The 22,646-nt window shown below is 49.8% G+C and overlaps 1 protein-coding gene across 1 annotated transcript in view; it reads right to left on the bottom strand.

The window, feature by feature from the left end:
* CEP295 (centrosomal protein 295) overlaps positions 1 to 22,646 on the bottom strand; it is a 78,037-nt gene that overhangs the window by 32,364 nt on the left and 23,027 nt on the right. The window contains exons 14-19 of the mRNA XM_044284634.1: positions 12,514 to 13,411; positions 5,786 to 5,906; positions 4,991 to 5,185; positions 4,649 to 4,852; positions 3,764 to 3,864; positions 3,087 to 3,204 (exon numbers count right to left, since the gene is read on the bottom strand). Of these exons, the coding sequence (XP_044140569.1) occupies positions 3,087 to 3,204; positions 3,764 to 3,864; positions 4,649 to 4,852; positions 4,991 to 5,185; positions 5,786 to 5,906; positions 12,514 to 13,411 (1,637 nt within the window). The remainder of the gene's footprint in view (positions 1 to 3,086; positions 3,205 to 3,763; positions 3,865 to 4,648; positions 4,853 to 4,990; positions 5,186 to 5,785; positions 5,907 to 12,513; positions 13,412 to 22,646) is intronic.

Here is a 22,646-nt window from a genome sequence, read left to right as displayed (position 1 = left end):
CTTGAATGGATAGATTTCCTAACACTCGCTTCTCCGGGGGCAAGAGTACCCTGGCCTGAAAGGTGTCGAGTAACATGCCCACAAATGTTATCCGCTGAGATGGATAAAGACATCACTTCTGCCAGTTTAGGATCCATCTGAAGCGTTCCAGGGTGTCAATGTCTATGTGCAGGCTGTCTGCCGTTGCCCAGAATGACGGATCTTTATCAGGATATGGTCCAAGTAAGGGATCGCCACTATACCCCTGGCATGGAGTAGGGCTATGACCTCCGGCAGAACCTTCGTAAAGACTCTGGGGGCTGTGGCCAGGCCAAAACTGGTAGTGAAAGAGACCTGCTGCGAAGCGGAGAAATTTTTGATGATTGACGCAGATGGGAACATATAGATAAGAGTCCTTGATGTTTATTGAGGACAGGTACTCCCCCGGTTCCATGGACGCAACGACCGATCTCGGGGACTCCATCCGGAAGCGGCGGATCCGAAGGAAGCGGTTGAGTGCCTTTAGGGCCAGAGCGGTAAGGAACGTCCCCTCCTTTTTGGGGACCACAAAAAGACTGGAGTAGAACCTGCAAAAACGGTCTTTCGCAGGAACCGGGACAATCACTCCCTGCCGCAGAAGTGTGGAAATTGCAGCAGAGGGAGAGGTCGGAAGGAGACGAGCGAAAAATTTGTGACGTGAGCCAGCCAAACATGCAGATACAGATGAAGCTGGCCGCCCACCCGATCGGAGGGAGCCGTAAGCTGCACGTCATGCAGAGGAAGTCTTGGGGTTAAAGGACTTGGAGCCCTGTTGACGGGGATGCCAGGAAGGGAGAGGTTTGAAGGAAGCCTTCTGATCCGGGGCAGACTTGTTGGTTGGCCGTTTGGGGCTGGAAAAACTCTGAAAGGAACGAAAAAGAGGTTTATGCTTTGACTTATTGAAACGAACCCTGCTCTGTGGTAAATGGGTGCTCTTACTACCTGTAGCGTCAGAAATGATCTCATCCAGGTGCTTGCCAAAAAGTCTGCTGCCGGTAACAGGGAGGGCCGTCAGGGTCCGCTTTGAAGCATTATCTGCCGCCCAGCAGGAGAGCCATAGGGTACGGCGAATAGCCACCAAAAAGGGCTGACAAGCGGGCCATAAGCCTTGCTGCCTCCAGAGAGGCTTCACCAATATACGCACTGGCATGGGAGAGCTGCAGGGCAATATCGGCCAGATTCCCAGAGGAGACACCCCGATGTAAATTTGCCTACTCCCCCAGAGCTTTGCTCACCCATGTAGAGGCAAAAACCGGTCGCAGTGCTGTGCCCACTGCCTCAAAGGAAGATTACAAGTTTTTATCCCTGATATCCGAAAAAGAAGCCCCATCCGCCATCGGCAAAGTGGTATGCTTTGCTAAGCGGGATACTGGCGGGTCAACTATAGGGGAGGACGACCACTTCTTAGTCAAATCCTCTGGAAACGGATAAAGGACGCCAAAGCGCCTTGTGCGAGCGTCATGACCGTTTAAAGGAAAAACCCGAGCCGGCCAATGAGGGTGTGGGGTCCTCAACCTGTAAAGTTTCTATAACCGCTGTAATAAGATTGTCCACCATGGAGGACAGTTTTGACGGCTGACCCACAGGAGAGACAAAATCCTTATCTGAAAACTGCTCCTCAGAACATGCCTCTTCCCAGAGTCTCACTCTGACGTGTCCTCTGTGGAGGTGGCGGAGAGGCAAAGGAAACGGGAGACGCACACACACTTTTGGGAGAGGATGGTGTGGCCCGTTTAGCGGGACGGCCGCGATAAGAATGAGCCCCAGGATCCCCAGTCGGACTGGTCAGAGGACGGCCTTGCTGACAAACGTCCCAGTAACTCCACAATAGCTTTGATGGTCTAGGAGACGTCCTGTACCCTTCTTGACAGGGAACACGTCCACTCCAGCTCCACTATAGGCTGAGCAGTAGGGGCGACTGGGTCAGGGGCAGAGCCACAGGGATCAGACTGACTGGATGGAAACTTTGAGTGGCACGATGCACAAGCAAAATGGCGTACCGAAGTGACCGCCTGTTTTGGGGACTGGGTTCAGACATAACGAGAACCCTGTAGTGGCAGGAAGGACGACGGGGGGTAGGTTAAACCCTGTAGGAAGGGGAGACACAGCTTACCCGGCCTGTGTCCCTATGCAGCTTGTCCAGAGGTGCCTTACCAGGCGCAAGTGCATTTAAACACAGGATGTGGGCGGAGGCAGCAGATTCGCCCCAGGAACAGCTGAAGGAGAGGGGAGAACTTCCTTCCCCGCCCCCAAAATGGAGTCGGTCCTAGGCAAAACTGCAGGGAAGCGCAGGCCCGACTATCTGCCCCCGCCCCCCCCAAAAAAAATGATGTCGCTGGACATGAGAAATGCCAGACAGGATGTCTTTCCCTTCATTTTCAGGACCTGTGAGGAATCCAGAAGTTGTTCGCCCACCGCTAATAACATTATGGTGCGTCACAAAGATATTGCCCAAGATTATATGATTGGAATATTTCTTTAAGGCGACCTCCAGGCTCCCCCTTAGTGAGCCTCACTCAGTCTCCTTATTATCCTCTCTCTCACCGGTGGTTTATAATCTGCACTTTATAACCTCTCTGCCATCGTCGTAATAGAAATCAGCTCTTATGGGTGGATTTCCTGCTGAGCCCATGACAGATGTGTTTATACACAGCAGCCAATCTGAGGAGACAGAGCTGCAGCCTGAGCCAATGATGAGACAGGGGGGTGTGTCCTGGACTACCTCTAACTCCCTGCAGACACTGGAGCTATCCTGTAGTCACAGATTACAGCTCTGATCTAATGGAGCAGAGATAAAACGCAGCCAAGCACCAGGATCTGTGGAGGATAGCAGGTAACCATCCCCTGTAGGTGCTGACTTACATATCACTTCTCAGGTCAGGGCTGGACAGTCACTTTAAACCGAAACCACCAACACATAAAATCCACTAGAACTCATTCTGGACTGGTAACATGGCGCGTTACTATTACACATCTGAATACACTGTAGCCGGTCCCTAGTATTATATATGATGGTGTAAGATGGCGGCAGGAGACCGTACAGCATCGCACACAATGTGAACACCCACCAGAGTTTCCAGGACTGGAGTCGGTCTTCTCGCCGGTCAGGAAGCTGCCGGATGATATAGTTGTAGTGGACAAAGAATCGCCGGCTGAATTTGGGCTCCGTCCTTGTCCGGTCGACCCCTGCATAGAAATATAGACCTGTAACCATTTCCCTACCGCAGTGCATTACATATCCTCCATGACAGTCTGAGCTCAGATCAAGTGTAGAAACCACCACAGTTTGTGTCTGGTGAGAAGAAGATGCATCACGGCTCAGACTTCTAGACACACAGCGCGCACACATACAACACACACCAAGGGCACGTCCACATGTACCTGGAGTAAGAAGGCCGCACCGTGATCACAGCCCACATCTAAGTGCAGGAGGTTTGTGCGGCAGGCACGGATTATCTAAAGAAACTTATAGCTTCCATACGTGTCATGGGTCTTCCTCCACTGACTTCAATGGAGGGAGATCCACGGCAAATCCAAATTGCAGCAGTCCCAGGCATACTTGTGAAAGTGCCCAACACTCAGCTCCAGACACCACACAGGAGATAATCGGCTTCTCAGGTCTGATCAATCATGTACCTGCATCGCCGCTCCTCAGATTTGGCTATAATTCATCATCGATCACTTTTTCCAAAAATGACCTCAGATAAAAGGGTTTAACCATTAATGGGGTTGTATTAACACTTACCAGGCCAGAAGCTCCTTCCTCCATTGAAAGTGGTTTAGGGAATGTGTTCCTGGTGAGACTGTCATGGAGACTTTTGTACAAAACTGAAGTAAATGAAGGATCTAAAAGGACATAAAAATAATCAGATCAACAAATGCCAACTTCTCTGTAAAGACACTGAAGGCCACGATCATCGAAAGTACAGTTTTAATTCAATTTTCTCCACCGAGCAGCACTTGCTTGGCATCGCCCCAAAACAGCACAAGTGCCCCAACCGTACGCGTTACAATACTGGTAGTAGTAGTGCAGACATTTTAATGCAGTAAAATAACCCTTGTCCCAACAGAACGGCTTTTTACCTGAAGCCACTTACCATAGACTGAAAGTAGACAAGCCATGATGGAAAATCCGGAGCATATCCATCCAAGGTGGACATACCCCAAGAGCCTCGCTGTGAGTAGGCAGTTGGGGCATAAGTATGTAAGATGCTTGTGTAGATTACATAGAAGTACAATCGGTACCTGAAGATTGCAGATAGGTACATACTGCATCGGTGTACTACATACTGTACCTGTATAGTAATTCATTGCTATGAGTTAGGGTTAAACTCCCCATTTTATGCATGTCTGCACTGTAATCATAAATATAGAGCATTTACCATCACATATACCACAAACAAATGATGTCCTCCTTTTCTCTCGGCTAAAAAATACTCCTTAAAAATGCCAAGAGGAGTATTTTTACTGTGCTATAAAATATTTAGTGCGACTTTAGACAGAAGTCCTTCCCCACTACTGTCTGCCACAGGAGACCAGGTACGCTAAGCCAAGCCCCATCAGAGAAGTCTCGCTCCCTTCAGCTGTCTGCTAGGCGTAGTGTCCCTTTAAGAAAACCCTGCAGTCTCACCTCCTCCGGCTGGCTCTCGAGATCGTTCTAAAGACAAAGTGTCTCTCCATGATAACTTGGCATAACTTTGGTTTGGAGTCTCGCCTCTGATGCTGGCTGATAGGCCGGACAGGTCCCCTGGTATTATCGAGGAGTCACAGCTCATCTGACTAATGTCTGGGTGATGACCAACATGTTCGCTGGGTCCAGATGGGTCAGGCCGACCTAAATGACAATAAACATAGTAAATAATTAGAATTCTACATTGCAATTTCTAAAAAAAAGCTTGGCAGGGCAGGTGGTGAACCAGAGGATGATGGGGGTGTTGGACGGCCATCATACACATAGTAGGTTCTACCTTACCCGGCTGGCTTTCTCGGAGTTCAGTTCCTGTGCTGGAGGGTCTGCCGCTGGGCGTCTCCACTTCCATGATGGCGCTCAGCTCATGCTGCTGCAGGAATGGCCCTAGTTTGGTCTTTGTGACAGGCGGCTTGGAAGGTCTCCACTTGTGGTCTCTTATAGGAGCTCTCATTAGAGAACCATCACAGGACTGAATGTCTAAAACAGAAGAAAAGACCCAAAAAGGAGAAGATTACAAATTACTAGACTGAAGAAAACTGAATCAAAAGGAAAAAGAAATGTACCATTAAAAACAGAAAAAAGGAACGTGTTAGTAACGGCTTGTAATTAGTAATACAGACGACGCATTCCCTTTCATGGGGTCTTCCCAGTAACAACACTTATCCCCGGGCACAGGATAGGAGAAAAGTCTCTGATCATTAGGGGGTCAAACTGATGTCACGGAAACAGATTCCAGAGCCCCCCCCCCCCAGCAGAACGGAGCGATGATTCGCATGTGACCGCAGCTCCACTCACTTCTGTGCGATGGCCGGAGACAGACCGGAGCACTGTACTCAGCAGTCCCATAGAGGTCACACATACACATGACAGCTCCATGCTCATAGGGACTGCGGGATCTCCGTTCTCATGCTAGCTGGGGGTACCTACAATCACTTATCCCCTATTCTGTGCATAAGGGTTGTCACTGGGGAAACCCATTAAATGAGTCCTGTTCCCTTCTTTTGGGTAAAAGGAGGATATTTGAAAAGTAAAAGCAAAACCATAAATCTCCAGTTTTCTAACTGGTTTATCGCTTACCTGTCACCATTGAGACGTCTTCCTCTTCGTCTTCCAGCGCCTTCAGCAGTGCGGACATAAACTGATATCGATCGTGCTCAGGAATCACACGGAGATCAGCGGGGATCGCCCCCTGTGGAGACTTCAATACACAACACAAACATATGAGATACCTGTAGCTATAAGATATTAACTATACCACTAATATTAACCACATGAGGAAGGCTGACTGACTTTATATGTCGGAGCAGAACTCCTCTTCAGCACTACTGTGGAGGTAGACACTAAAGTAAACATTTTTTACTTTACTTTCTTTTCCTAAAATACCCCTCCGTTCCGCCGCTGTGTCCCTGCTATGTTAATTTAGAGTATCGGTACAGGGAGGAGGAGCAGGCCGAGTTTCTCAGGGGGCGTCTCCTTCTCCCTGGCTATGCCACGGTCCAATCACAGCAGAGAGCGTCACAGCCAGGGACAAGGTGAGCAGTTTTTTTTTCTCCTTGGCTGTGACGCTCTCCGCTGCGATTGGACCGCACTACAGCCAGGGAGGAGACACCCCCTGAGAAACCCGGCCGTCTGCTCCTTTCTGTACCAATGCTCTAAATTTACATATCAGGTGACAAAAACAGCGCCGGAACGGACGGGTATTTTAGAAAAATAAAAAAGTGCTGGCATCTGTAAGGACCGCCCTATCTGGAAAGCAAACCAGTTTCTAACACATAATCCCATGAAAGGTCCTCTTTAAAGTTAACACAACATTTAAAACCATGTAGTGAAAAAGATTAAAAATACTGTTTCACCCACACTTCCTAAAAATAAAAAGTAAATTAATAATTTCGGCCTCCTTCACAGGAGCAGAACAAAGAATATAATGGGAGTATTAGATTGTACACAAAACTCTCGTTCAGAGGTCCGCCTGTTTGTATAAGCGAATACCCCAAAAGGACATACAAATTTTGGTACTGCCTTAAATCGACCACCCACAGAACATGCAACACTATTTAAACCACATGATAAAATATAGACATTTAGGATGTAAAAATAAAAAAATATTGTTAATTGCTATTAATTCCCGAGAAAAAACGAGATTTTTGTCAAACTTACCAGTAAAATCTCTTTCTCGCTCTTCATTGGGGGACACAGACTGTGGGTATAGCTATGTCCTCTAGGAGGCGTTGACACTAGTAAAAGCTGTTAGCTCTCCCCCTGGCAGCTATACCCCCTCCAGCCTGGAGAGAGAGCTTCAGTTTGTGAGAAGCAGTAGGAGAAGCAAGTAAACCAACGAAAAAACGTGGAACAGCAACAATGCCGAGAACCGAACCCGGTTCTAACCAGCAACAGTCACAACTGTGGCCGAACAACAATACTGGGTGGGTTCTGTGTCCCCCAATGAAGAGCAAGAAAGAGATTTTACTGCTAAGTTTAACAAAAATCAAATTTTCTCGCACATATTCATTGGGGGACACAGAGACCTTGGGACGTCCGAGAGAAGTCCACAGGGAGTGAAAACCACAGACACATGGAGCAACTTAGCGCCCCTGCAGGCAACTAAGAACGAACTGCCGCCTGCAAGACCATGCGGCCCAAAGGCGGTAATAAGTATGCAACTGGCAAAATTTAGTGAACGTGCGTAAGGAGGATAGTAGCCGCCCTGCACAACTGCACGGCCGAACCTTGATCCTCCGAGCCCAAGAGCGCCCACCACTCTGGTGGAATGAGCCGTGACACCGAAGGGCGGGACCCTGCCCGGGGGGCAGTATTCTTAAGCAAATGCAGACGTGCAATTGCCACCCTGGAGGCAGTCAATGCCTTGCGAGGACCCTCCGGGATGACAAAAAAGAGGAGTCCGTACGCCGGAAGGAACTGGAGGCTGGCAAATAAATCGCCAGAGCCCTGACAATGTCCAAATGGTGTAACTCCCGTCCCCTAGTGAAGGGGAGGGACACTGATGGAAGGACAGTTTCTTAATTGAAATGGAAATCAGAGACCACCGTCGGGAGAAAGGAAAGAATGGGCCGGGGAACCGCTTATCCCCATCAGAACCAGGAGGAGCTCTGCAAGAGAGTGCCCCAACCCGGACACCTGTCTGATGGATGTGATAGCCACAAGAAAAAAAAAAAAAAAAAAAAAAAAAACAACAACAACACCTTCCAGGACAGGAGTCGGAGTGACATCTCCCGCAAGGGTTCTAGGCGAGGATTCCGGAGTGCTGAAAGGACTATGGTCAGATCCCAAGGCGGTAAAGGAGGACGATATGGAGGAACCGTATGTGCCATTCCCAGAAGGAAGGTATTATGGACCCCGGGTGAGTCAGAGGACGCTGGAAAGGATACACAGCGCCGAACCTGACCCAGCAAGGAACTAATATCCAACCAAAAACCCAGGACCGCAGGATCCACCCCTGCTAAAGGGAAGCGCTCCACGGAAACGGTAAGTGGTCCACCAATGTCCCCCGAGCCGAAGAGGCTTGTGGGGAGACTGAGAAGCTGGCTGATAAACTACCGAGAAAAGAACGCCTGAATGAGGCATGTCCAACCGCAAGCCAAGGAATCAACACATTGGATAGGTAAAAGTAGAGACGATATGAGAATCACCGGCAGTGGAGTTCCGTCAGCAACCGTGTATTGACGATGTAGCAACACTGCTCGACGGAAATTTCGACCAGACCAAGATGAGAGAAAAAACTCCTCCCTCGAGGAGAAAGAATAGAAGGAACGAAACTCCATCAAAAGTCGTGGCAGCACCTCTGCTCAGTCTGGTGTGGAGAGACTCTTAGTCTAGCTACGGAATGTGCAGTGAAAAGGCATGACTACATCGGACTGAACTGGCAGTCACTAGTCAAGTCTCAAGAGAGGTAGTTGTAGATACGGGTAGTACACCCAGGACCAACGGGTAGGATTCACCTGTAGAAGGAGGAGTATGGAAACGTCACAGCCCAACAGTCGGTCCGGAACAAGACTGGAAGAAAAAAAAACACAGAACCAATACCCTGCATCATGAGGGGAAGTAGTAACGTAGGAGCTACCAAGGTTTGCGGAGTGGCCGTGAACCTTGAGCCAGAGAAGGAAAAAAACGGAAGGAAAAGGGGGCAGGGCGAAGCCCATTCCCCATCTGAGACTGGCAGTACACAGAAGTAGCCACCGGATGATAGCGGGGGTGCCATACTCCGCCTAAGGAGGAGGCCATGCAGCGTACGCCACCGAATTCGGCGTTAGAAGGATCAGTCACCTGACGAAGGAGCCGTGCAGGAGGAGCCAGAGTGTGTAATGGCTACTCCAGGACCCCCATACCGTAGGAGCTGCAGCGTGCCCCGCCAGCACAAACTGAGGGGCAGAATAGAGGAATCAGGTAGAAGCCAAGGTATCATACTGCCCCAGGGAAGGAGAGCTAACCTTAAACACTCCACCTGGGAAGGGCATTGAACAGGAACAACCGCCAAGCCAGCATTAGGGTAGAACCCCTACCTGAGGTAATGCCCCACTGTAGCGACTGCGAACACTAGTACCAGCGTAAAATCCGCACTAGCGGAGGAGAACAGGCTGCAAAGCTAAACGAGAGTGCCAGCACAACCACTTCCCACATCAGGAATAGTGGATAGAGAATATAGAGTCAGTGTAACACTCGACTTACTGGAACGTAACCACAATATTACGTGCCATGGTGTACGCACTACATAATGTTGAAGACACATATTGGAACAGTGGAGGACCATGGAGATGGGGGATGCTAGGACTCATAAGTGACGCTGGGCAACCCCCTGAGGAGAGAGGTCGTCATATTCGTGCCCCAAACCGGAAAAGGACACAACGTGGAAACAGCCACAGTATCCGCTGGCGGCACCGAAATACCAATAGAGGAAAAATACAGGGCACCAGCGTGTAACGATACTCACTATGGCTCCACTTGTAGAAGAAGCTAAGGCACCTATAGCCGTGGCATAGGTGAAGTGCAACATCCAAGATGTGTACTCATTCCCCACGGTAGTGGATCACTTGTGGAAGGAGCAATGTTGCAATTATCCCACCAAGAAAGGGGGAAATGCTTACAGCAAGCACTGCAGTTGTAGTGCAAGTACTCCACCATGAAGTGTGGCAATGCAGTAATGCATCTAGCAGGAACTGAATCCAAGTAGAGAGAGTACGCCTCTTACGGAAAGGGCAAGGCATATGGAGAGTCCCGTATCAATACCCCACCTATGTAAGGAGATAAGACAGACAGTAAACACTGAACCAGGGATAATGCCATAGCGCCACCTATAGAAGAGGCTTATCCACATAGTAATGTCCCCAGTGGGAATGCAGTGCCGCCACCTACTAAAAAGGGGAAACGCCTACTGCCGACACTGAAAGATTCTAGTGCAGTAGACCCCAATGGAGGGAGGTAATATCCAAGGGAGTACTGCATCCAGTAGTAGTACAAATACCCTGCCTAACGAAGGGGGTAATGCATATGACAAGTACTGCTGTCTACCTCGGACGCCATCCTCGAAGATCGCACTGGAATCATGGCAGAGACCGAACCACTGATCCCCCTTCGGGCCAAACCTCTGTAGAGAGGGAGGGTGCGTCTGAGCGTGACTCTAGGGAGGAAGGGTGGGAGTGTGGAGGTGACCGAGGAGGAAAATATCCTGCTCTGGCCCCCTGTGTGTAGTCCTACCTCTCAGAACCTTGCCCATGGCAGTCACAGGCTCGCCGGAGGTTCACTCACCGGATAGCGCCGGCGGTGCTTTATCAACCAAACGACCCTGGAGGGAGATTGGGAAGTCTGGAGATCCAGCATTGGAGTGCGCAGGCAGTGCTCATCAACCAAACGACCCCGGAGGGTGATTGGGAAGGTCCAAAGGGCCATCAGTGGATTTCGCAGATCGTGATTTATCAACCAAATTACCCCGGAGGGTGATTGGGAAGGTCCAAAGGGCCATCAGTGGATTTCGCAGATCGTGATTTATCAACCAAATTACCCCGGAGGGTGATTGGGAATTTCCAGACGTCCACCAGTGGATTGCGCAGGTAGTGCCATATCACCCAACGACCCCGGAGGGTGATTGGGAAGGTCCGGAGGTCCACCATAGGATAGCGCAGGTGGTGCCGATCAACCAAACGGCCCGGAGGGTGATTGGGGGAGGTCCACCATTGGATTATGCAGGTAGAGAGTACCAATCAAGCGACCCCGGAGGGTGGATTGGGAACTGAGAGGTCCTCCTCTGTCCATGCTAGGACACGGGCCCAGTCTGACACAGACATGGCGGTCCTGCTGCGATGAGGCCTGATGGTGCAGGACCCAAATCTTTTATGGACTTTCTTTATTTGATTTTTAAATAAAACTGGGATGCCCAGCCTCAGGTGACAAGAGGCAGGAAGGGGTTAAATCAGCGGCATTAAACCCATTGCCCTGCAGATAGGCATAATCCTGCGCCAGCCTCAAGAGATGGCTGGCCAAGAAGGGTGAACTGCCTTGAAAAAACGGGGGCGGGATAATTCGCGGATGAAAGATTACCTAGTAGGCCGCGAAGCCAGGGCCTAAGTTATGGACACGGCCGACCGGAATGCACCTCCTCTGAAGCCGGGGGCCTAAATTTAACAGCCCCCGGACACAGTGATGGTGGTTCTCTTCTGGAGCAGCACGCTTAGTGCCCGCTCCCTGGAAGGGCGGATTATGGCGCTGGGGAGCGGGAACCTCCTCCGCTCCCCTCCTGTAGAGAGAGGTAAAAAATAATTCAGAGCACAGCGGTGCGCTTGGCCGCCCGCTGTGCCTAACAGTGCCTGCAGGAGAAGGGGCCATCAACCCCCTTATGTCAGTAACATCCACATAGTAAGCGGAGACATCAGTGCCGCTGCTCTGCCAGCGCCGGCGATGCTGGGCACTTACTGTGTCGGCACAGAGAAGAGGGAATCCACCAAAACTCCAGGGCTAGGATAGATGAAACCCGGTGTCTGGCCTGGGGGAGGGAGAGGGAAGCAGAGAGCCCAGTGCTTGCCAAATAGGGAGGGAGGGAGAGGGTTAACATACTCACCCAGTCCCGTGTACTCACCTCATGTTCCTCCTCTTCTCTTCACCCTCCCTAAGTGAGCCCATAAGGTCACCTTCTCCAGCAGGGTCTCCAGCTGGCAGGAGTCTGGTATGGCGGGAGGGTCTTGTCTTTAGCGGACCTAGGTGACCCCTTGGCTGGCGGGATGCAGGGGAGCGAGGCTGCCCTGGTCCACCTTGTCTTCTGTGGGGGAGGCAGCAGTGCGGGTGACCGGCACTGGCGCAACTCGACCCCGGGAGAACAGGGAGGCGAGGCAACCACTGTTTTCCCCATCTGAAAATGAAGGAAAAAAATAAACTAAAATAAAAAAATCTTCAGGAGATCCCTGCAGAGCAGGGAGGTCTTGCCTCCTATTGACACTAGAAAAAACTGAATCTCTCTCTCCAGGCTGGAGGGAGTATAGCTGCCAGGGGAGGAGCTAAAAGCTTTTACTAGTGTCAACGCCTCCTAGAGGACATAGCTATACCCACGGTCTGTGTCCCCCAATGAATATGGGCGAGAAAAGTTAATTACCGGTAATAAGTTATATTTACCCCAAAATGGTGCCATTAAAAAATACCACTCACACAACAACAACAACAAAAAAGGGAAAAAAGAAACCCCCACCCCCTCCAAGCCCTCACACAGCTACGCCAACAAAAAAACATAGCTACGCCTCACTGAATGTGGTGACGTAAAAACAAAAAAAAATTCTACCGAAATTTGCGTCAGTTTTATTTCTCACCTCAGTTGGGCCAAGCAACTCCTCCAGGGACTCCTGGCGCCTTCGTATCTGCTCCTCCAGTTCCTTCTGCTTGTGCAGGAGATGTTGCTCCTGACTTTTCTGCTTGGACAGAAGAGATTCTCGCTGCTTGTCCAGCTGCGCCTGCATTTCCTTCAGGTGGTCTTGCTGGTTACTGATCTCTGCAGCAGAAGACAGAAGTCTCTCTCGGAATTCCTGAACACTGGAGAAGTCTCCTAGGGGTAGACGGTCTCTTTTGCCGACTTCGGGAACGGTGACAGACACGACTTGTTCAGAAAAGTCATCCTGAGGCAGACCTAAAAAAAGTGCCGAAGGGAGGAGGAAGTATGAAGTCCCGGAGGAGGAGTCATGTTCTCCTGGACTGGACGGGGAGGAAAGTTTTTCTGAACCTATTACAGTATCTTGAGCTCTAAGGTGGTCGTCATGTGGACTGTGAGATAATAGTCCTTGTGGACTTCTTCCTCTAAGGGAGTGATGGTGAGAGAAGTCCACACTCGCAGGACTGTCAGTTCTAAGTTTAGAAGAGACCACAGCATGGAAACTGCTTGCAGATGAAGGATCTGGGCCACTTCTAGGACTCATCTGCCGAGTCCTTCCTACACCTCTGGACACACTCTGGTCCGATATCTGCTTTTCTGTAGATGGAGGATGACCTGGTGAGGATACCGCTGCGTTGTGATGAGGAGGAGATGACAGGACCGTATTTGGGATGTTATTTTTAGATAAATCTGGGTGTGGCCCTTGAAGACTCCTCATGTTTTCCTGACCCTTTTCTGGGCTTCCCATGTTGGAGGTGGATAAGTGAGGATACCGATCCTTCAGTAGTAACTGGTATTCCTGCAAACGTTTTCGCGCTTCAGCCACTGATTGCTTGTGAACCCTAAAACATGCCAGAAACAACAGTTAAAATGAAGGATGATGTGCAGATAGAATATTCCTGGGGTAGTTACATAGCAATGTATACAAGAGGTGGGGGCTCGCATGACATTAGAACACATGGCTGCCCTTTTCCAGCTCCACACCCATCCATAGGCTGTGTCTGGAATAACAGCTCTCTCCATTCAGGAGAACAGGACTGAGCTGCGATACCAGGCATAGCCTTATGGGCAAGGATGGTGTGGGTTTGGAAAAAACTAGATTTTTGTACTTAGCATAAAATCTGTTTCTCTGCCGTTCATTGGGGGACACAGGCATTGACCATGGGTATAGCTGTTGCCGCTAGGAGGCGGACACTAAGCACACGAAGTGTAAGCTCCTCCCCTCCAGCTATACCCTTTCTGCAGGGACTAAGCTAAGTCAGTTAGTGCAAAAGCAGTAGGAGAAGCAACACAAGAAAAAAAAAATATATATATATAAAATAAATATCACATTATGTACAAACCCAGAACCACACAGGCCCGTAAAATCCCCTAAACAAAAGAATGGGTGGGAGCTGTGTCCCCCAATGAACGGAAGAGAAACAGATTTTACGGTAAGAACAAAAATCTAGTTCTCTCATTCGAATCATTGGGGGACACAGGCATTGACCATGGGACGTTATAGAGCAGTCGCCAAGGGTGGGCATAACAAGCAACCCTCCCGTCAATCAGAGAACCGCCACCTTCAAAACTCTATGCCCCAGAGCAGCGTCAGCAGACGCAAAAGTGTGCACTCTGTAATACTTGGAAAAGTATGCCAAGACGACCAGGTTGCCACCTTGTACACCTGAAGGGCCGAAAGCCCCGCGATACACCGCCCCAGAAGCCCCCACTGCCCGAGCCGAACGAGCAGACTCCCGGCAGGGTGGGGCCAGGTCAATAACGCGGTACGCTTCCACAATGGACAAACAAATCATTCGGGAAATGGAAGTCTTCGAAGATGCCAGCCCTCGTCTCGGCCCCACGGAAATCACGATCAGAGACTACGTCCGCCTAAAAGATGCCGTCTGGGACAGATACTCGAACGGCTCATACCAAATCCAGGGTATGGAGCGACTGCTCCAGGAGGATAAGACAGGCCCGGACAAAACGAAGGGAGAATAATCTCCTCATTTAGATGGAATGCCGACACCACGTTCAGCAGGAAGAACTGCACAGGCCGAAGGACCACCTTATCCTGATGGAGGATCAAGAAAGGCGACCGACTTGAAAGAGCCGCGAGTTCAGACACCCTACGGATGGACGCGATTGCCACCAAAAACGCCACCTTGTAAGACAGGAAGCAAAGCGACACCTGCTGCAAGGGCTCAAATGGAGAAACCTGGAGAGCGCTGGGCATTAGATTAAGATCCCAAGGATCCAACGGAGGACAGAAAGGGGGAGCAGCATGCGCCACCCCCTGCAGAAAAGTCTGAACCGCCGAAAAAGTGAAGCCAAATTCCACTGAAAAAGAACGGAGAGAGCCGACACTTGCCCTTTGAGGGAGCTGGGAGCCAGCTCCAAGTCCATGCCTGACTGCAGGAAAGCCAAGAGTCACGGCAAAGAGAACCGAACGGGAGGCAGCTGTCTCCGCTCACACCAACTAAAGTAGGACTTTCAGGTCTGGTGGTAGATTCTGGAAGACAACGGCTTCCTGGCCCGGATCATGTTCTTGACCACTGCATCCGAAAAAACCACAAACCTTCAGTACGGCGGCTTCAACAGCCATGCCGTTAAATGTAGCGACCCTAAATACAGGAAGAAGATCGGCCCCTGTGACACTGGGTCCTGCCGAAGGGGAAGACACCAAGGTTCGTCGGTGAGAAGGTAGACTAGGGAGGCGTGCCACACACGACGCAGCCAATCTGGGGCCACAAGAATGACGGGCAGTCCCTTGGACCTGATCTTCCGGAGGAGACGCGGAATGAGCGGAAGAAGCGAGAACACGTACGGAAAGATGAACAGACTCCACGGAATCACCAGCACGTCGCACGCCAGGGCCATGGGGTCCCTGGACCGTGCGACGAAGTCCTCTACCTTGTTGTTGAAGCTGGAGGCCATGAGATCCACATCCGGCCGGCCCCACCGCTTCGTTTTGCTCGTAGATTGCCCAAAAGACCTGCGGGTGAAGAGCCCACTCGCCGGGATCGAGACGCTCCCGGCTGAGGAAGTCTGCAATCCAGTTGTCAACGCCAGGGATGTTAACTGCCGATAGTGCTGGGACATGTTTCTCCGCCCAGCTGAGAATCAGCGCCGTCTCTACCATGGCTGCCGGCCTCCGAGTGCCGCCCTGGTGATCGAGGTACGCTTGCCACAGCCATGGAGTTGTCGGACTGAAACCAAACCGGACGACCCCCCCCCCCCCCGAGATGGTCGGCCCAATGCCGCAGAGAGACAAAAATTGCCCTCAACTGGAGAACATTGATTGGAAGGGAGTGTTCCTCGCATGACCACACTCCTTAAACAGAGATTTTCCAACACTCCCCCAACCCCTGAGGCTTGCGTCCCTTGTGAGCGCCTTCCAACGGAGAGGGAGGAACGAGCGACCCGACGTCAGCATCGGAGCGACCAACCGCCATCTGAGGGCCCGGAGAACCAGGGCAGAGAGACGCATTGGGCCGATCTAGAGAGAGGTTGGGGAGCCATCCCAGCTGGACAGAATAGCTTGCTGAAGTGCTCTGGTATGCAATTGAGCATAGGGAACTGCTTCGAAGGTAGAGACCATGTGCTCCAGAGCTTGCATGCAGCGACGAATGGGAACTAGACCTGGCCGCAACAAGGGAAGAATCTGATGACGTACAGCGGATAGTTTCCCCGGAGGCAAGAACACCTTGGCCTGACAAGTGTCCAGTACCATGCCCAAAAACCTCAACCGCTGTGATGGATAAAGACAAGACTTCTGCCTGTTCAGGATCCATCCTAAGCACTCCAGGGTGTCCAGAACAATGCTCAGGAGTGTAAGTGTAAGTAAGGGATTGCTACGATCCCCCTGGCATCGAGCAGGGCCATGACTGCCGCCAGAACTTTTGTAAAGACCCTGGGAGCCGTGGCCAGGCTTAACGGGAGGGCTACAAACTCGTAGTAAAATGGACCCACTGCGAACCTGAGAAACCTCTGATGACTGACGCATATGGGCACATGAAGATGAGCGTCCTTGATGTCTATAAAAAAGGACAGGTACTCCCCCGGCGGTTCCATGGACGCAATAACAGACTTCAGTGACTGCAACCGGAAGCTGCGGACGCTAAGGAAACGGTTGAGCACCTTGAGGTCCAGGACGGACTGTCCCATCTTTTTTGGGGGATCACAAAGAGATTGGAGTAAAACCCCTGAAAATGGTCTTGTGCAGGAACCGGAACAATCACACCTTGCTGCAGCAGCGTGAGAATTGCCAGTAAAAATAAAATAAAAAATGACTCTGTGGCTGCGGGAGAGGCCGGAGGGCTTGAAATCCAGCTTTTTAGCCCTCTGAGACGTGAGCCAGCCAAACCTGCCGAAACAAATTAAGCCAGCCGCCCACCTGAACGGAGGGCACCGGGAGCCGCCCGTCATGCAGCGGAGTTCTTAGGGTTAAAAGGACTTTGAGCCCTGATGACGGGAATGGCAAGTCCAACTTGTCGGACACCCTCTTGGGCCTGGAAAAACTCTGAAAGGAACGAAAAAAAGTTTCCGCTTTTTTGCCTTATTAGACCACCCCCTGTTCTGTGGTAAATGGGTGCTCTTATCTCCTGTAGAGTCCGAAATGATCTCATCCAGGTGCTTACCAAAAAGCCTGCTGCCGGAAAAGGGGAGGGCCGTCAGGGTCCACTTTGAAGCATTATCTGCTGCCCAGCAAGAGAGCCATAGTGTACGGCTTATAGCCACCATCAAGGCTGATGAGCGAGCCATAAGCCTGGCCGCGTCCAAAGATGCTTCACAAATATATGCACTGGCATGCGAGAGCTGCAGGGCCGCATCTGCAAGTTCCCCTGAGGGGACTCCCGAGTCAAGACCCTGACGTAAATTAACTTGCCCACTCCCCCAAAGCCTTGCTCACCCATGTAGAGGCAAATACCGGCTGCAAAGCTGTGCCCACTGCTTCAAAGGTAGATTTTTTAAACGCTTTTAGTTTCTTATCTCTGATATCAGCGAAAGAAGCCCCATCCGCCATTGGCAAGGAAGTATGTTTAGCCAAGCGGGAAACTGGCGGGTCCACTATAGGCAGTGTTGGACTGGGGTGCCTAGGGCCCACCAGTAAAATTTATTTTGGGGGCCCACCATACAGATACATTCAAATATTACCTGCTCACACAGCAGCAAGATGTGTTTTTTTTATATGAACATAGGCTGGGTGAGGTGCTATACATTGAATATATGTATGTAGTACAGTAAATCTAATGTGTTATGTTCAACTTGTGCAGGGGGTGGGAGACTAAGGGCCCACCTTGCTCAGGGGCCCACCGGGGGATTCCCCTGTGGACTAGTCCGAGCCTGACTATAGGTGAGGACGACCATTTCTTAGTCAAATCCTCCGGAAAAGGATAAAAGGACGTTTAAGCATTTTGTCAAGGTAAAACGTCTATCAGGGAAATTCCACTCCTTGGAAAGAGAGGAATCAAACTCCTGGTGGCTGGGGAAACACTTGTGCGAGCGACGGGACCTGCTAAAGGAAAAACCCGAGCTGGCAGACGACGGTGCGGGATCCTCAACCTACAACGTCTCAATAACCGGCGTAATAAGATTGTCCACCATAGAGGACGGTTTGGATGACTGACCCTCGGGCAAGACAACATCATCTGACCCCTCCTCCTCAGAACATGCCTCTTCTACTGAGGACACGTCGGAGTGAGACTCTCTAGCAGGAGGAGTAGAGGCCGAGGAAACGGAGACACAGACACCCTTTTGGGGGAGGATGTTATGGCCCGTTTTGCAGGATGGCCGCGATGGCCATGCGTCCGATGATCCCCAGGGTCGGACCGGTCAGAGGACTGCCTTGCCGGCAAACAACCCAATATTTCCACAATGGCCTTGTTGGTATTGGAGACATTCTGTACCACCTAGACAGGGAACACGCCCATTCCGGTTCTACCATAGGCTGGGCAGCAGGAACCATTGGATCCGTTGCCGAGCCACTCGAAGGTGGAGCAGCACAGGCCGGCGTCTTAATTTGGCAGGGGAAAAATAAGCTGCAGGGGGGCCTTTCAAGAGCAGGCCACAAAAAAGCCAGGGCCTGAATTACCCATGGCCCAGGCACCTCGCCGAACAGGAAGCGGCGATATATTAAACATAACTCCGCCCCCAGGCAAATCTCAGCGGCCGCACACATGCCAGTGCAAATGCCGCTGAGGTAGCAGCAGGAAGATGCTGCAGCGAGAGCTGCAGAGCCAGTGCAGCTGATGTGACCCTCACTGGAAAACGGAAGCCCCTGTATGTTGCAGGGCGACTGCACCGTCACCATCATCGCATAAGGACATGGGCAAGCTGCGGCTGAGGGATGATTCATGTGGAGGGCTTACCTGCATTACCTTGATGGTATCATTTGCATCTTTTCCTTGAAGCCAACTGCCTAAGTCTGTCTATCCTTTTATCAATTGTTATATCTAGTTGTTCTCTCTTTTCCACCCATTACTAATATCAGGCACATTTTAGCCTCCTCCCATATGGGCCCCCTGAAGAAACTCTTTGGGGAAACGTGTCGGGTTTGGGAAATAAGTATCCACAATGTATTGACCCCCTGAAGATCCCACAGTGTGGGGGAAAACGCGTCGGGGTATAATTGACGTTTATGTGTTTGCGTTCGGATGCACTGTGTACCTGGCTGGCTTTTACTAGCAGTACTAGGGCTGTAAACACAGTTCACCAATAGGCCCTAAACTATTAGGGTAGCTTTATGTTGTTTTTTGTTTTGTCTATCTGTCCACTTTTAGCACCATTTAATTCACCTCCCCACCCTTTAGGACCACCGTGTTAGGGTTGCGTTAAGTTCAGAGTAGCCCAGGTTCGAGGACAGGGAGCCCCCACCTTTAGGGGTCGTCCCTGGGCTGAGTTTCAGACCAGGGAGAGATAATAGGGACAGCTTTCCCTTTATCCCCTGGTATGAATTGAGGTGCGTATTGTGGCAATATATCCAAGTGCAGTGTTTCCCAACCAGTGTGCCTCCAGCTGTTGCAAAACTACAACTCCCAGCATGCCCGCACAGCCAAAGGCTGTCCAGGCATGCTGGGAGTTGTAGTTTTGCAACAGCTGGAGGCACACTGGTTGGGAAACACTGTCCAAGTGGACCCTCAGTTATTATCGTCCTTATTGTCGATGTCTCCAATTATTTTAAGGATTTAAATTAAAGTATATTACTTTTAATGGGTTATATGATTTGCTGGACTTTGTTTTGTATTTGCTAACCCTCGAAAACTTTACCTAACTGCTGGATTTGGGAAATAAGTACCTTTATTTGTATATAAAATGTATCTGCCCACTTGCGCTACCGTGGCCACTTGACACTCCTCATCCGTAAGGGCCCTTTCACATTTGCGTTGTCCGGATCCGGCGTGTCCTCCACTTGCCGGAGGTACACGCCGGATACGGAAAAACGCAAGTGTACGGAAAGCATTTGAAGACGGATCAGTCTTCAAAATGCTTTCAGTGTTACTATGGCAGCCAGGACGCTATTAAAGTCCTGGTTGCCATAGTAGGAGCGGGGAGCGGCATACTTACAGTCCGTGCGGCTCCCGGGGCGCTCCAGAGTGACGTCAGAGCGCCCCAGGCGCATGGATGACGTGTACATGCGATCACGTCATCCATGCGCCTGGGGCGCCCTGACGTCACTCTGGAGCGCCCCGGGAGCCGCACGGACTGTAAGTATGCTGCTCCCCGCTACACTTTACCATGGCTGCCAGGACTTTAGCGTCCCGGCAGCCATGGTAACCATTCAGAAAAAGCTAAACGTCGTATCCGGCAATGCGCCGAAACGACGTTTAGCTTAAGGCCGGATCCGGATCAATGCCTTTCAATGGGCATTCATTCCGGATCCGGCCTTGCGGCAAGTCTTCAGGATTTTTGGCCGGAGCAAAAAGTACTGCATGCTGCGGTATTTTCTCCGGCCAAAAAACGTTCCGTTCCGGAACGGAAGACATCCTGAACGGATTTCTCTCCATTCAGAATGCATTAGGACAATCCTGATCAGGATTGTTCCGGCATAGAGCCCCGACGACGGAACTCTATGCCGGAACCGGCCAACGCAAGTGTGAAAGGGCCCTAAGGGAATTGCTGCTAGGTTCCCAAACACAGTCTGCTGCTTGGACTGGTGAAATCTGAACGTTAATATTATGCATTAATCAAAGGCAAATAGTTTGATCTCCTGATTTAAGCCATATGTGGCTAAACTGTTTAATTTAAAAATCCATTTACTTTCTTTCCGCGACATTTCCTTAATATAATTGCCACCTCTTTTGCTGGTGGGCACCTTTTCAATGCCTCCAAATATGGATCCCACAAAGTTGCCCGCATGATTTTGGGCATAATGGCGGGATAATGGGTGTCCCCAAATTTTTTGTGTATATTATTGATGGGCTCTCCGATTCTGGTTTTTAGCTGTCTTTGTTCTCCCCACGTATATTTTTTGGCAGGGACATCTTATATAGTATATGACTCCTGTGGTATTGCATGTCATGTAATGGTTGATTTTAAAAACTGAGTTTTATTTCTTTTATTTCCATTATTGGTCCTTTTGTGCATTTTTTTTGTCAGTTTACAGTTGGCACCTAATTTACAGGGATAAAAACCCTTCTTCATAGTTTGTTTATGTATGGGTGGTTTATTGATTGTGATAGAAGGTGCCACCAGGTTAGAAAGGTTTGGGGCCTTCTTAACCACTTCAGCCCCGCTAGCTGAAACCCCCTTCATGACCAGAGCACTTTTTACAATTCTGCACTACACTACTTTCACCGTTTATCGCTCGGTCATGCAACTTACCACCCAAATGAATTTTACCTCCTTTTCTTCTCACTAATGGAGCTTTCATTTGGTGGTATTTCATTGCTGCTGAAATTTTTACTTTTTTTGTTATTAATCGAAATGTAACGATTTTTTTGCAAAAAAAAAATGACATTTTTCACTTTCAGCTGTAAAATTTTGCAAAAAAAAACGACATCCATATATAAATTTTTCGCTAAATTTATTGTTCTACATGTCTTTGATAAAAAAAAAAATGTTTGGGCAAAAAAAAAAAATGGTTTGGGTAAAAGTTATAGCGTTTACAAACTATGGTACAAAAATGTGAATTTCCGCTTTTTGAAGCAGCTCTGACTTTCTGAGCACCTGTCATGTTTCCTGAGGTTCTACAATGCCCAGACAGTAGAAACACCCCACAAATGACCCCATTTCGGAAAGTAGACACCCTAAGGTATTCGCTGATGGGCATAGTGAGTTCATAGAACATTTTATTTTTTGTCACAAGTTAGCGGAAAATGATGATGATTTTTTATTTTTATTTTTTTCTTACAAAGTCTCATATTCCACTAACTTGCGACAAAAAATAAAAAATTCTAGGAACTCGCCATGCCCCTCACGGAATACCTTGGGGTGTCTTCTTTCCAAAATGGGGTCACTTGTGGCGTAGTTATACTGCCCTGGCAATTTAGGGGCCCATATGTGTGAGAAGAACTTTGCAATCAAAATGTGTAAAAAATGGCCTGCGAAATCCGAAAGGTGCACTTTGGAATGTGGGCACCTTTGCCCACCTTGGCTGCAAAAAAGTGTCACACATGTGGTATCGCCGTACTCAGGAGAAGTTGGGGAATGTGTTTTGGGGTGTCATTTTACATATACCCATGCTGGGTGAGAGAAATATCTTGGCAAAAGACAACTTTTCCAATTTTTTTTATACAAAGTTGGCATTTGACCAAGATATTTTTCTCACCCAGCATGGGTATATGTAAAATGACACCCCAAAACACATTGCCCAACTTCTCCTGAGTACGGCGATACCAGATGTGTGACACTTTTTTGCAGCCAAGGTGGGCAAAGGTGCCCAAATTCCTTTTAGGAGGGCATTTTTTAGACATTTGGATCCCATACTTCTTCTCACACTTTCGGGCCCCTAAAAAGCCAGTGCAGTATAAATACCCCACATGTGACCCCACTTTGGAAAGAAGACACCCCAAGGTATTCAATGAGGGGCCTGGCGAGTTCATAGAAATTTTTATTTTTTTGCATAAGTTAGCGGATATTGATTTTTTTTGTTTT

Source organism: Bufo gargarizans, chromosome 3, assembly GCF_014858855.1.
Source record: "Bufo gargarizans isolate SCDJY-AF-19 chromosome 3, ASM1485885v1, whole genome shotgun sequence".
In the NCBI taxonomy this organism is placed as follows: Eukaryota; Metazoa; Chordata; class Amphibia; order Anura; family Bufonidae; genus Bufo; species Bufo gargarizans.
The sequence above is the reverse complement of the archived record's forward strand: the minus strand, read 5'-3'. Positions and strand labels throughout refer to the sequence as shown.